The following is a 15,049-nucleotide window of genomic DNA, read 5'->3' on the forward strand; positions in this document are numbered from 1 at the left end:
GCCACTGCCTTGGAGACATTTAACAATATTATTGATCTGCCTTAAGATGGACGATGACGCAATTTTCCTCTAGAAACAAACTTTGTTGTATTATTTTTTCATGTTATCACTGTGAAGCTGCTTTGATACAATCTGTATTGTAAAAAGCGCTATATAAATAAAGGTGACTTGTTTGAGCAACGGTGTTTAACCAATGGAGTGAGTTGGGGGCGGGACTATCTGTTTAACTGACCAATGACAGGTGAGATCAGTGTCTTAGAAACATGTTTGGAAACAATCATTATTTTTGCAACTTCTTTTGGTCAAAAGTTCAGATTTTTAAGTTTGTCTGTGCATCTTTCTTTACAGTAAATAACACTTGCTATCTAATGCAATGACATATTAATAATAATCAATCATTTTTGGGGGCTGCTGTATGTTTTTTTAACCTCAGACAAGACTTTTTATATTATTTAAGGCACTGACACACACACATACACAAAACACACACACATTCGGCACTGCAAACACTTTTTTTCTCTCTATACCTTGAACGCATCTGTACACGTGTGTGTGTGTGTGTGTGTGTGTGTGTGTGTGTGTGTGTGTGTGTGTGTGTGTGTGTGTGTGTGTGTGTGTGTGTGTGTGTGTGTGTGTGTGTGTGTGTGTGTGTGTGTGTGTGTGTGTGTCTATCAGCAACTAATGTGACCGAGCAGGAGGGAGAAACCAGGACACACAGCGGGATTAATACACACATACACACACACACAGAGAGAGAGAGAGAGAGAGAGAGAGAGAGAGAGAGAGAGAAAGAGAAAGAGAGAGCGAGGGAGAGAGGGAGGAGATACGAGACGCTCAGTTCACCAGTAGATGGAAGGAGAGACAGATGTGCTCGTGAGAGAGAGAGAGACAGATCATAAACACAGACAAGAGAAAATCACACAGACGGATATAAGAAAGAAGAACACGGAGGAGTGTGATCTCACACAGGAATATAGGAGAGACAGAACGAGTGAACGAGAGAGAGATGAAGATCTGAAGAACAGTCCGTTCACCTACACAACACTCTTGTGATGAAGGTCAGTACCAGAGTAAAGCATCTAATGAAATATTACAACACTGCACCTAAAATATGTAATTCAATTTGTTACTAATTGAACTCATCAGTGGGAAGTGCTTTTGCATTCATTTCATCAACAAAAAATGTATTAAAAGAACCTTGGTACTAACATGGTACTTTTAAACCTGTACCACGGTCATACCAAAAAAGTATCACGATACTATGTTTTTCTATGACTTGTACCATGGTAATGCTGTGGTATTCTCTGTGGAGTGCCATGTGTGCACCATAGTAAATCAATATGGTAAACATTCAGTACCATGGTGTTCATCAAAATAATGTAGTGTTGCAATCTTTCAAACGCAATGCCACCGCAGTATTAAATCTCACATGATGTGTGTGTGTGTGTAATTAATCATCATTAATAATACTGAGCAAGTTATTGTAAACACAATAACACATGCTCTGTGGTTTCAATGGGATCTGTGTGTGTGTGTGTGTGTGTGTGTGTGTGTGTGTGTGTGTGTGTGTGTGTGTGTGTGTGTGTGTGTGTGTGTGTGTGTGTGTGTGTGTGTGTTATGCAACAACAGGTATCTAATACCCATCTGTTACAGAGACCTCTGATGAAGGGATGTGTGTGTGTGTATTTAAATATGTGTGTGTAATGCTTTTAAATGTGTATGTGTGCATGTATGGGGTATGATTTACTTTGAAAGATTTTTCAATCAGAAATGGTCAAATCATTACAAAGTCAATTAATTCAACGTGGAATTTTTGAAGTAGAAAGACTGGAATATATTATTTTCTTGTAAAACATACTCCAATAATCTCTTGACCTTTGAAAAATCATTGTGCAGGGTGTTTTGTCTAACTGTAAATGCTCATTATCCACATATGTGTTTCCAAGCCTTCATGACATTGTTTCGTCTGTGAAACACAGAAGAAGGTATTTTGAAGAATGTTTAAACATTGGACCCCATTGACTTTAAATGTATGGAAAAAAAAAAAAAAATCTAAATATCCTCTTTAGTGCTTCGTGGTTTGGAATGACACGAGGAAGATTCAATTATGATCAAAATAAGGGTTAACTACTCATTTAACTTGTTTATTTTGCATTATGTTAATTTAAATAACAATCACGTCAGCTATGAATAGTTTGAGGATCTCCCTTTTGGGGACAGATGCGTTCCCAAACTAGCGTGTGTCAGGTGTGCGATTCAGTATTAGTCTGTGTCAAATCAATGCTGAAGAAATCTAAACATTCACAAAGTGACACACACACACACACACGTAAAAAAAGAAAAGAAATAAAGAAAGAAAGACTCAGAGAGACAGACACTCAGCAAGAGAAAGAAAGAAAAAAGAAAGAAAGACAGACTCAGAGAGACAGACACTCAGCAAGAGATAAACACCAGAGAGAGAGAGAGAGAGAAGGACGAAAGACAAGGAAACAAACAGACGGTGACTGAAAGAAAGAGAAGAAGAGAGAAACGAGCAGAAAGACAGGAGACAGACAGGTATTTAGAGAGACGGCACTGACCCTCTGCACGAGGAGAATCTCCAGACAGCTGTCAAGAAGATGTCCAGCTCATATTTCACCCCAGAATGAGAAGGAAGAAGAAGAAATGTCTGACATGAAGAATATGAAGCCTATTTTAACGGCCATTAAGAGTTTTTTTTTTTATTGTGACATTTTTATGACAATTAAATACCAAGTTAAAATCATATTTCCCTCAAACTCTTATTACTGTGATACACGGCAATCCCAATCCAATTCAGATTTTTACATATTTAAAAGTCTTGAAAAATTTGTAATAAATAAATGAATAAATAAATGCACAGGATATGCAGTTAGAAAAATATATGCAATCAAAAGTTTGCGACCTGTAAGATAATAAAAAATATATATATATACTTTAATTCAGCAAGGATGCATTCAGTTGATCAAAAATGACAGTTAAGACATTTATAAAATAGTTATAAAAGTTATAATATATTTGTATTTAAATGCTGGAATTTAATAGAACCATCAAGGAATCCTGAAAATAAAATTTTATCAAAGTTTCCACAAAATATTAATCAGCACTGCAACGGTTTTCAACATTGACAATAATAATAATAATAAATGTTTCTTGAGCATCAAATCATATTAGAGTGATTTCTGAAGGATCATGTGACACTGAAGACTGGAGTAATGATGTTGAAAATTCAGCTTTGATCACAGGAATAAATCACAGTTACAATATATTCAAAACTGCTATTTCAAATTGGAATAATATTTCACAATATTACTGTTTTTACCTTTCAAATAAATGCAGCCTTGGTGAGCAGAAGAGACTTCTTTCAAACACGTTTAAAAAATCTGACAGACCCCAAAACTTCTGAACAATAATGTACAGACATTAGTTTAATATTTTATTATAGCAATAAAAAACTAATAAGAATCTTCACTGAAGAAATGTGGCCTGGACATATTTTCTGTGTGATTTACTCAGAGAAGAGAATGAAATGAATCCGTGAATGAATGTGTGCTTGAGAAAGCCTGCGTCATCCTCAAAAGAGGTGAAGACAGAAACATCAGCTCGTCTCGCGGGACGCTTGTGTCCTTCTGCAGGCAAATGCACACGCTCTCGCTTTTTTTAAAAAGCTGTTTTCTTTTTAAGCTGATAAATCTTTTAAGCTACCCAGATACTCTCACAGACGCAAACACACACGCGTCTGATTGGTAAACACACTGGCTCCATCACATGACGAGTGAAAAATAAACACACGTTCGCCAGAGTGCGTTGAAGCGCATCTTCGTGTGTTTTTGTTGGTTTAATACTGTTTGATAAATCATTACTCCATATTAATGGAGAACTCAGTATTAAAGTTTAGCATGCGTGTCGTCCAGCAGCGTTTTTGCTCCAACCACCATGAACACCCTGATAACCACCCAAAACAACCTAGAAATCCCCTAGCAACACCCTGGCAACCATCCCAAACACCCTAGAAACACCCTGGTAACCAATCAGAACAACATTGCAACACTTTAACAATGTGCTAGTAACTCCCTGGAAACAACCCAGAAGGGTTGACAACAAGTGACAATAACTACTGTAACAACTACCCAGAAAAACCTAGCAACCTCCTAACAATGTCATAGCAACTCCACTGCAACCACCCAGAACACCCTAGCAACACCCTGGCCACCACCCAGAACAAGCAACCCTCTAACAATGACTTATCAACTCCCTGGTAACCACCCAGAACACACTAGCAACACCCAGAACAACCAAGCAACCCTCTAAACAACAGCCTAGCAACTCCCTAAAAAAAACACCCAGAAAACAAAGAAATCCGAATGCCCTAGCAACTCCCTAGAAACCACCCAGAACACCCTGGAAACAACCTGGTAGCCACCCAGAACAACCAAGTAACCCTCTAATGATGCCTTAGCAACTCCCTGCCAACCACCCAGCACACACTAGAAACCACATCGCAACATGCTAAAATTATTATTATAATACTTTATAAAAAATGGCTTAGTTAGTGAGCATTGAGAAAAATCACAGTGAGAGCCATTTCTCTTTCTCTCTCTCACACACACACAAACACACACACGCAGCTGTGTATATAGAAACATTTACAATGTTCTTCCATTAGGTTTCAGTGTGTGTGTGTGTGTGTGTGTGTGTGTGTGTGTGTGTGTGTGTGTGTGTGTGTGTGTGTGTGTGTGTGTGTGTGTGTGTGTCTGAGTTATGCGTGTAATATAACTCCCGGCGTTTTCCTCTCTCAGTGCGTCTCAGAGGTGCTGTACACTTTGACTGGTTAATATTGTATATATCACAGCCCTAAACACACTCGTGTGTATCTCTCTTTGTAAAATCTCCCAGAGCTTTGTTCAGTTTTATGCTCCTTATACACTTCATACCACTGCAAAGCCTGAACCTCCAGCCAAACCAATGTAATCATCACAAAAAGAAGATAAAAAGAGCAGATTTGATGTACTTGTTGTTATTGGAGTATTGGAAAGAGAGGCAGATTCCTTCAAATCTCATTAGATGCCACAGAACGCAGTTAAAGGCTCCAGATAATGAACACACTGTCTGCTGGGACTTTCATTCAAACGGACACACTAAATCCACTCGACTCGCTCTTTATGTTCATCCTGGCTGCTGTTAGTCGTTTTGATTCATTTCTGAGGTCTGAAATGAACACCTGCAAGACAATTATTAATAAAAATTCCTCTTTGTTGAGTAAATAAAAAGGAATTATCAAACTGGCTGACAGTTCAGTGAAGCAATGTGAAAGAACATCACGCATATACAGTAGCTAGAGCTCAACACCTTCATGACTATTATATTATTAACTTGACATTTGAATTGATATTACAGTAAATGCACATTTTAACTTTCTTGGTTTAAGTGCATGCATTTTAACTAGAAATTACTTGTTTGAAAGTTTTGAAAAAAAGTTAAAAAAGCCTAAAAATGTGATGATTTAGATAATATAATCCTTTTCCCATAATGCATCATAATAAATGGTAAATGGACTGCATTTATATAGCGCTTTCACAGACCCAATGGCCACCAAAGCGCTTTACATGTTGCCTCACATTCACCCATTCACACACCGACGGCGGTGTCAGCCATGCAAGGCTCATCCAGCTCGTCGGGAGCAGCTGGGGTTAGGTGTGTGAGAGAGTGTGTGTCGGGAGCAGCTGGGGTCAGGTGTGTGAGAGAGAGTGTGTGTCGGGAGCAGCTGGGGTTAGGTGTGTGAGAGAGTGTGTGTGTCGGGAGCAGCTGGGGTTAGGTGTCTTGCTCACGGACACCTCGACACTTGGTCAAGTGGAACCGGGGATTGAACCACCAACCTTCCAGTTTGTAGACAACCTACATGAACCACTAAGCCACTGCCGCCCCATGTAAAACTTTGAATTACAGTTCAGTAAATTCCTCTTCCTGTCCAATTCAACTTCCTAATGCAAAATACATAATACAAAATATGGTTTTTGGTCAGTGTGTGTGTGAGTGTGTTGGTGACGGGACGTTGCATTTGCGGCTCCTGAGTATCGATCACCGCACACAGAGATGCCAGAGCCTATTAGGTGTGTGTGGGTGTGTGTGTGTGTGTGTGTGTGTGTGTGTGTGTGTGTGTGTGTGTGTGTGTGAGAATGATGACACAAGAGAGGCTCAGAAAGACAAAATCAAAGTCAGGAGTAACGGAGTGTGAAAGAGAAGAGAGAGGAGGAGTACAGGGCTCGACCGAAGCTGATGAAGAGATCAACAGAGACTCTTAGTGTGTGTGTGTGTGTGTGTGTGTGTGTGTTGGAGAATGGAGGGATGAAAATGGAACATCTAAGTGTGTGTTGGTGAACCGTAGCGAAGATCAACAAGAGAGCTCAATACAATAGAGACAGAGTGTGTGTGTGTGTGTGTGTGTGTGTGTGTGTGTGTGTGTGTGTGTGTGTGTGTGTGTGTGTGTGTGTGTGTGTGTGTGTGTAAAGACAAGGTGCCCTTACAGAAAAGCACTGTTGCAAAACCATAGTAATGTATCAGATAATATACACTCTAAAAAACTTACACAATGGAGTAATTCATTTTTTGGATTAAACATTTTTACACTTGAAAGCATTGAGTAAATCTTAAAGTCAGCATGAAATACAAGATAATTAAATTTTATTATTTAATTTTTTTTATTTATTAGTCTAATACTAATTGCTTTTTGTTAAAAGGATTGTCCAACTCAAACAATCAGTTCACTGATATTCAGAGATTGTATTAAGGCAGCATAGTTATTTATTATTGTGATATTTACAAACCCACATAATATTTTTAAAGTGTACATGACACGGAATCATTATAATGCTTAAATGTAAAAAAACATTGTAATATCATGGTATAACATAAGGCATACTCAGAACTCTTTGTTGTTGTTGTTAATGAATGCAAAAGCACAGCATTGTATTACCACAGCACTGTAAGCTGATCCGTTTCAAGGTCAAAATGTGTCAAATCCACCAGATTGATGAATCTAAACTCTTCTAAACACACCACAGAGCAAACAGCCGTCCTGAAACACACACTCCCTCTCCGGAGGATTCACACACACACACACACACACACACACACATGAAAGACGAGAGGAGGAGATTTGGCTTCGGATGTCTTTTCCAGTTTGTTCAAATTAAGATAATCCTAATAAACGAAACTGCTGGGCGTTCATAAGAACTGCAAATATTCAGTCAAATATTCCAGACTCTCCTAATTGAACACATAGAGACACACACACACACACACACGCAGACAACTTGTTCCTCATTAGGCCCGTACTCTCGTTGTGTGTGTACATGAAATAAGTGAGTAGTGTTGTATGATAATGTTAATCTGTTAGAGGCTAATGGGGGTCATTAGCATTTTCAAGCAACAATATCACACACTAACACACATACACTAACACGCACACACATACACTAACACACACACACACACACACTAAGACGCACACACATACACACACACGCACACTAACACACACACATACACTAACACACACACACATACACTAACACGCACACGCACACAAACAAATACACGCACACAGAAACTAACACGTACATCACACACACACCACACTAACACACACACATACACTAACACTCACACATATCTCACACATACACACAAACACACACACACATACACAGACACACATACATACACACACACACACACACACACACACACACACATACACTAACACTCACACATATCCACAAACACACACACACATACACAGACACATACACCCTGTTTGGGGCAGAGGACACAGGCAGCTTTGAGTCGGTCTCATAAAAAGAAAAGAAGCTTAACAGAAAACAAGATATGAACTACAAGACAGAGAGCTTATCAAAGAGCAGAAGAAAGGAGGGCGAACACACTCCCATCTTAATGTTCACGGAAGCAGGAACACACTTAAGAGGAGGAGGAGATTACAGAGGAATAAAGTGATAATAATAGGCCCTTCAGGAAGAGAAGCGGAGAGAGAGAGAGAGAGAGAGAGAGAGAGAGAGAGAGAGAGAGAGAGAGAGAGAGAGAGAGAGAGAGAGAGAGAGAGAGAGAGAGAGAGAGAGAGAGAGAGAGAGAGAGAGAGAGAGAGAGAGAGAGAGAGAGAGAGAGACTTTAATCAGCTGGATGTGACATATGGGGGATTTTGTTAACCCTCATTAATATTCGTAATAGTCGTGTTGGGGTTATTGGAGTCTCTGAGCATAAGACGGACGTGAACTTTAAGAGCGTCTCTCTGGTTTCTCCACTTGACTAGCATTCTTGATCACACACACACACACACACACACACACACAGTGTTGGGGAGTAACTAACTAAATGTCGTGACTCTACTAACTTTTCAGAAGTTTAGCGGTTTACAAAAAAGATCAGATTTTTAAGTAAAAAGCTACTCCTTCCACCAAGTATCGTAACAATCTATGTTCTATCTATCTATGTATTTTTGTCACATGTTGTATTGCACACGCAGCTCTAGAGTCAGGCAATAATTATGGGAGGATAACATAAATATACATTTTCATAAATATGTATAAATAAATAGATACAGAAATACAGTAAATAAATAAATTCAAATCATAAATGTTTTAATACATTACTAAATTAAATAAATCTTTATCTTTATGAAATGCATAAATTCATGAACTATATTAATCATTATATGGATCATTTATAAACAATTTGCATTTTCTTGATTTTAAATTTTAAAGGGGTTTCATCCTCCACAAATGCAAGTGCAATTTGCATTGCAAAGCTTGATTCATTTTAGCGAATTGATTTCCAAAATCAATTAGCTGATTCCTTTTGTGTTGCTTTTCATTGCAAAATAGTTGTTTTAAACTCAAATACACACATTGCATTTGCTGTTTATTATCTGTATCTGTTGCACTCAGTAATATAATGCTTATGTTGCACTAGCCAACATGACACTGAAACTACATGGAAGCAGCTCCACACAAAATCTCAATTTTCCTGTTACCAATGCAATTGAAAAAAATTAATTATGCACAGTTAGCCATGATTTATTTATTTGGTGAGCAAAAGAGTCAACTAACACTGAGATAAAGTGGACAGTGCTTCAAATCTTTTTGCCAAATCTCATTCGTGTAAAACTTTTTAATGAGGGTAAAATTGCTGAGTGCACCTTTAACATCACCCACATAACTGAGATGCTCATTGTTTTTGTGAGATAAATACTACTCCGAATAAAAAATGGTCTCATTAAACAGCTTCTTTTTGATAGTGCAGCTCTGCTTGAGAATCTACCGCACATGCACAATCATTCTGATGTCTTTTATTCTTTCTCTTCAAACAGGTAAACAAGACAAAAGCAGACACTGGATTCGCAGGAAGATTGGTGACGAGGATCTGATCTGAAAACGGATTCCCGACCGATGCGAACACCGTGGAATACTATTTCTTAAAAACACGCAGTGGAATAATAACCTGTGTTTTAGATGGTATGCTTAGAAACGAAGGCCACACCCCCTTCGGCTCCTCCTCAGGGGGCTGAGCCAATCAGCAGAGGTCATGGGCCGACGGGCGGCTGATGCGTCCAATGCGGTGCCGGCGCTGGAAGTGCCTCTCGCTGGTGGGCGGGCCATGCTGTCTCAGAAATGGGGTCCTCTGTGCAGTGTTGGCGTCCAGACCTCGCCGGGCCTCCGTTCGCTCCCGTCATTAAAGAGAAGGACGCAAGCGGTCAATGGACCGACTGCAGAAACCATGTCGCTGGACCGGATGAGGCGTTGCGAGGTCAACGGCAGGCATGTCGTCAACGCGGCTTCCAGGAACGGACCGGACCGGACGTCCCATGAGAGCGAGGTGTACTGTCAAATCAAAGTCAATCCAAACCAATCAGGGCTGAGAGGGAGTTTAAAACGGACCCCTCGGTATGTTAACGGCAGCGTCGTTGCACCCGAGGTGGTGGGCGGAGTTTGTAGCGAGGGGGCGGAGTCAGAAGAAGCGAGACGGCAGAGTCAAACAATGACACGTGATTGTAGGCGGGGCCAATCGCTGAGAGGGGAATCGTCCAGGCCGTCATTGCACTGTGGAAACGTCGGCTCGTATGCCACGCCCCCTCGACCGTGCCGGATGATGACATCATCGCCCAAACTGTGCATGAGTTGTGGGCGGAGACAGTCTCAAGCCCCGCCCTGCATGGCGGCCGCCTGTCGCAAACGAGCCGCTAGTCAGGTTCAAGCGAGCATGACGCTTCCGACGCCGCCGAGGAAATGCTGTTCACCTCGGCTGCAGAAACGAAACTCGACGGTGGCACAACCAACGTACGCACAAATACCCAATCACACAGTGGACACGCAGAACGAGACAACGTGCTCCACCCCCTCGCAACACAACAAAAAAGACGCGCTCGCTAAAACAGAGGCGTCGACGCAGTCTGAGAAACTTAAAAACGACTCGACGACGCACAAAACGCAACACACACAAACACGAGTCACACACACAACTAAAACCGAATCAACCACACAACACACATCGCAAAAGACTAAGGAGAAGTGTGCGACTACGCAAACGCACATACCCGTATTATCTGCCACGTCTAAACCGATTGGCTGTGAGTCCAAAACCACGCCCACTCTTCCACCCAAGAAAGCCTCACAGTTGACGGTCAAATCTAAACCGGCACCTCCAGAGCTTCTGATTGGCTCAAGGGCGGAACCTAAACCGCAAACCCCGCCCCCTCCCTCAGAACCTAAACCTGAGACAGAAACGGACTCTAAGGACACCCACCCACCTCCAAAAGATGAGATCCCACAATGCAACGGTGCACCCGGCGTTCTACACGGACTCCTGCATAATGTAGAGGAAAACCTGCTGTATAATCAGGAAAAGATCAAAGTTCTTCTCAATGTCATCCAGGATCTGGAGAGGAACAAGGCAATGAGTGAAGGGTGAGTGAGAGCGAGAGATTACGGCTCTGGAGTTCATGAAAGCGTGTTTGATTTGTGATTCGGCACTTCCATCATCCCATAACTCCCCTGGTAACTGATGTATCCTGAGGCAACACCTCGGGAATCTCGATCATCAATGGTACATCGACCCCCCTATCGCTTACAAACTCTCTCTCTCTCTCACATATCTGATGTCTTACTTTCTGTCACATCTTCACCGCTTCACCATTTACACTCTCTCTTAATCTCTTAAAAGTTTCTCTCCCTTTTTTATCCTCCATCCACACACACACAGATCCGGCAGAACTCTGCTCTGATTGAAAGCTCAGATGTGTCAGAATCGATCAGGAAAGTGACTGTGTTATATGTTTTAAAGTGTCCATATTCATTACATATTCAAGGACATTCAATCGAGGTCTGTGTTCCTGTGGGATTCCCACTAGCCTTGATTTTATTTGTTGTGACGCAGGACTAAATTTCTGAGTTGCAGAAAAACTACTCGATTTCTCGTGGTGTTGCATTCCAGCATTAATAAATAAATATATATATATAAATATTATATATATTTAAGGGGTGTAACAATATATCGTGTCACAATATATCGCAATTAAAAAAAGGCACCGATATATATTGTGGAGAGTGACAATCTGTATTGTGTATAATTCACCCAAAATTAAAATGACTGTCTGAGAAAAAATTCAAGTTTTAGTGTCAGAACTACATTAAACTGCTATATATAATGTTGAGTATAATGTATAATAATGCAATGGGGGGATATTTGTGGGTCCTGATAATGCCAAATGTCTGATGTTACCAGTAAAAGTGCAAACATATTCATCTATAATAATTCTGTATAGTCATCTTCAGAATCATTAATATTGTTATTGTGGTGTCTCTATTGTCCTGTGGATTGGGTTTCCAGCACCAAGTCCAAGACTATTCATTTATACCCCAATGTAATATTAAATTTAGCATTTTTTTGCAACAGTACATTTTTTGTTAACCTTTTACAGTCTTGGAGTATCGCAATATTATTGTATTGTGAGTTCAGTATCATGATATGTATCAAATCGTGACATGAGGGTATCGTTACACCCCTAATATATATATATAAGCAGGATGGAAAAGCACAGACCTCTAATTCAATGTTCTGCGAGTGTGAATCACATGCTCAAAGCGTCTGTGTGTGTGTGTGTATGTGCAGGTCTTCAGACTTTCTTGTTTTTTCAGGCGTTGTTCATACAGAACAGGTCAGGACATCAACAACTGCTCGACCTGCCAGAAAACAGCCTGCATTATATACAGGTAAACTCCACCGTTATAAGCCCACGTATATCTATCAGCTTTTTATGGCCATTTCCTCCCTGTCCGTCATTTACAATTAAACAGGCTGATTTTGCAACTGTACTTTATTTAAAGGGATGGTTGATCATGATTTCACTTTTCTAACTGTAGTTAGTGCTAATGTTGCTGTTTGATCATAAACAACATCTGCAAAGTTACAACGCTCAAAGTACAAAGCAAAGGGAGATATTTGCTTTTACAGAAATCACTTTTTAAGAACTACAACAAACGGCTGGTAGAGACTACACGACATTCCTCCCGGGTTAGTGACATCACCAACCCTAAAATTTACATAAACCCGCCCCCAGAACACGATTTATAGATTATCAAGACAGAATATGCTAATTAATGACTAGAAGATAACTACACATAAGCTACTGTACATAAATTCATCAACTAACCATTCAGAAATGTCCTGTTCTTCTACATGTTGTCACTTCTTCTTGAGTCTCTCCATCATTGTCTGACTCCAGTTTGAACATAAAAGTCTAAAAGTTTTTTACATTTTCAGTGCATGTGTGTGTGTGTGTGAGGTAAAAGGACATGAGCTGTTGAAGCTCCGCCCCCTGTGCCGGGAGCAGCAGCTCATTTGCATTTAAAGGGACAGACACAAAACGGTGTGTTTTTGCTCACCCTCAAAAAGTGACGATTTTAACATGATATATAAAAATATCTGTGGGGTATTTTGAGCTAAAACTTCACACACACACTCTGGGGACATCAGAGACTTATTTTACATCTTGTGAAAAGGGCATACCACCGCTTTAAATGACCTCTGTTGTGATTGGCTACTCTTCACATTAACAATGGGAACTGACGCAATGTTCAAACATGAAAACACATTGCATGACTTTTTTTCAACATCAAAGCATTTCACACTAGTCAAAGCCCTTTAACAACCACAATGGAGCCTCATTTTTAATTCTGAGATTTAATTTTTGCTTTTAAGTTGGTTAGACTGAGGCTGACAAAAACTCATGTCAACACATTACTTTCAGACTTTCGGCAACAGAGCTCAACTCTACATCACACCTGAACAGAGCAGAACGCAGGGGTCTATTTTAAACTTGAAAAGTCATGTTAAAAAATGCAGCGCTAAAGAGATGCAAGGCAACATCGAAGACATCCGTCTGACGCACACACTCTAAAAAATGCTGAGTTGTTTCAACCCAATTTTGGGTAAAATATGGACAAACCCAGCCGTTGGGTTAAATTTTTACATTACATTTTTAACCCAACGTTTGGGTTTGTCCATATTTTACCCAAAATTGGGTTGACACAACCCAGCATTTTTAAGAGTGTATGGACATACTCAGATCAACCTTTTTAAAATTAGCCCAGAATTTGCTCCATCAGAGGAGTTTTCAGATGTGAATGTCAACTTTGTCAGCATGGTACTTAACCCTATAAATGTTGACATAAAATATAGGCAGAAAAATCTAATTTTTTGAAATGGAACCGTTTATTAAACCCTAAAATTGAAAAGATTATCATATTTGTGAATATGTATGGGGTTTATGGTTCACACAGTGTGTTGTGAAAAGGAAAATAAAATACAAAAATTATGCAATTTGGTGCAGAAGCTGATATTGCCAAAATTAAGATAAAATTTGGATGTTTGTAATGTAAATGAATGCGATCTTAGTAATAGTATAGCAGATAATTACATAAAATGCATATGAATATCAGTCTTCACTCTATATCTCTCAATATGTCTTAGTAAGATGATATTTAAATGCTTAGTTTTATGATCAAAGCTCTATAGTTTTTTTTTGTTTTTTTTTATACTTTATTTTCTGTTTTCAAAAGCTCTGTAGTTTTAAACATATAATAAAATGCATTACAATGCTGACTGAGAGATGAACAAATAAACTTGATGATCATATTTGAGACATTTAAAATATTATAAATCAAGTAAACAAAAGTTACCTCAGCCCAGTAAGTGTTCTTGAAATATCAATAACAATATACAAGTTATTGATTTACTTTATAAAAATCATATGTAGCACGAGCTGAAGGAAGACTTATGTACAATCATACTCGATACCTTTTACTGGCAAAAAAAAAAAAAAGTAAAAACTATCAAGCAGACAACAGAAGGATTTGTAGTAGAAGTTAAACATTTAGATGCCTTTGAAATGGGCTTATTAAATATGATACAGTAGGTTTTACAGGGTCAAAACTCTTTAGAGCAAAAAATAAATAAATCCTATGACCCATTTAAAATATTATAAATCGTGCACAGAGCCGCATCTGAGTTATGTGTCATCTGGGGGGCAGGAACAGACAGAGATGCACCAGGAGACCATGAGGATGATTTAAGAGTTGCATCAATATCCCACAGCAGATCAAAACATCCCACGGCCACCAGAACACACCAGCATCTTCTCCATGAAGAACAAACAGATTGTGTTATAGTCCTAATGAGTGCAGCTCGCTAAATCAAGCATTAGTGTTACTATTTATCAGAGTTAGGGGACTTTCTTCAAAAAAAGTACTTTAAATCTTTAAATAGTTAAATAGATGTGTGTAGTTTCTGTAGGTGTGTGATGTACTTATTAAAGTCTGCTGGTTTACGTTTGTTTTATAATCGAGGGACAGAAAGCTCAAACTCCCATTCAACTGTAATGAAGCCCTGAGGGATGCACACACACACACACACACACACACAGGGGTGCCGCCAGGAATTTTGGGCCCCATGACAAAAAAAA

The 15,049-nt window shown here is 39.5% G+C and overlaps 2 protein-coding genes across 4 annotated transcripts in view; one reads left to right on the forward strand and one right to left on the reverse strand.

The window, feature by feature from the left end:
* Positions 1-15,049, reverse strand: part of dock2 (dedicator of cytokinesis 2) — a 116,813-nt gene that overhangs the window by 39,579 nt on the left and 62,185 nt on the right. The gene's annotated exons all lie outside the window — the stretch shown is intronic.
* insyn2b (inhibitory synaptic factor family member 2B) overlaps positions 786-15,049 on the forward strand; it is a 24,204-nt gene continuing 9,940 nt past the window's right edge. The window contains exons 1-3 of one of the 3 annotated variants that reach the window (XM_079631688.1): positions 786-1,058; positions 9,401-10,994; positions 12,225-12,299. In XM_079631688.1, coding sequence (XP_079487814.1) covers positions 9,616-10,994; positions 12,225-12,299 — 1,454 coding nt within the window. In that variant the 5' untranslated portion in view covers positions 786-1,058; positions 9,401-9,615. Of the gene's footprint in view, positions 1,059-9,400; positions 11,134-11,289; positions 11,487-12,224; positions 12,300-15,049 lie in introns of those variants that run through there. The other 2 variants (XR_013799874.1, XM_079631689.1) reach the window with 2 other exon arrangements.

This window comes from Phoxinus phoxinus (genome assembly GCF_949152265.1).
Source record: "Phoxinus phoxinus genome assembly, chromosome: 12".
Taxonomy (NCBI): domain Eukaryota; kingdom Metazoa; phylum Chordata; class Actinopteri; order Cypriniformes; family Leuciscidae; genus Phoxinus; species Phoxinus phoxinus.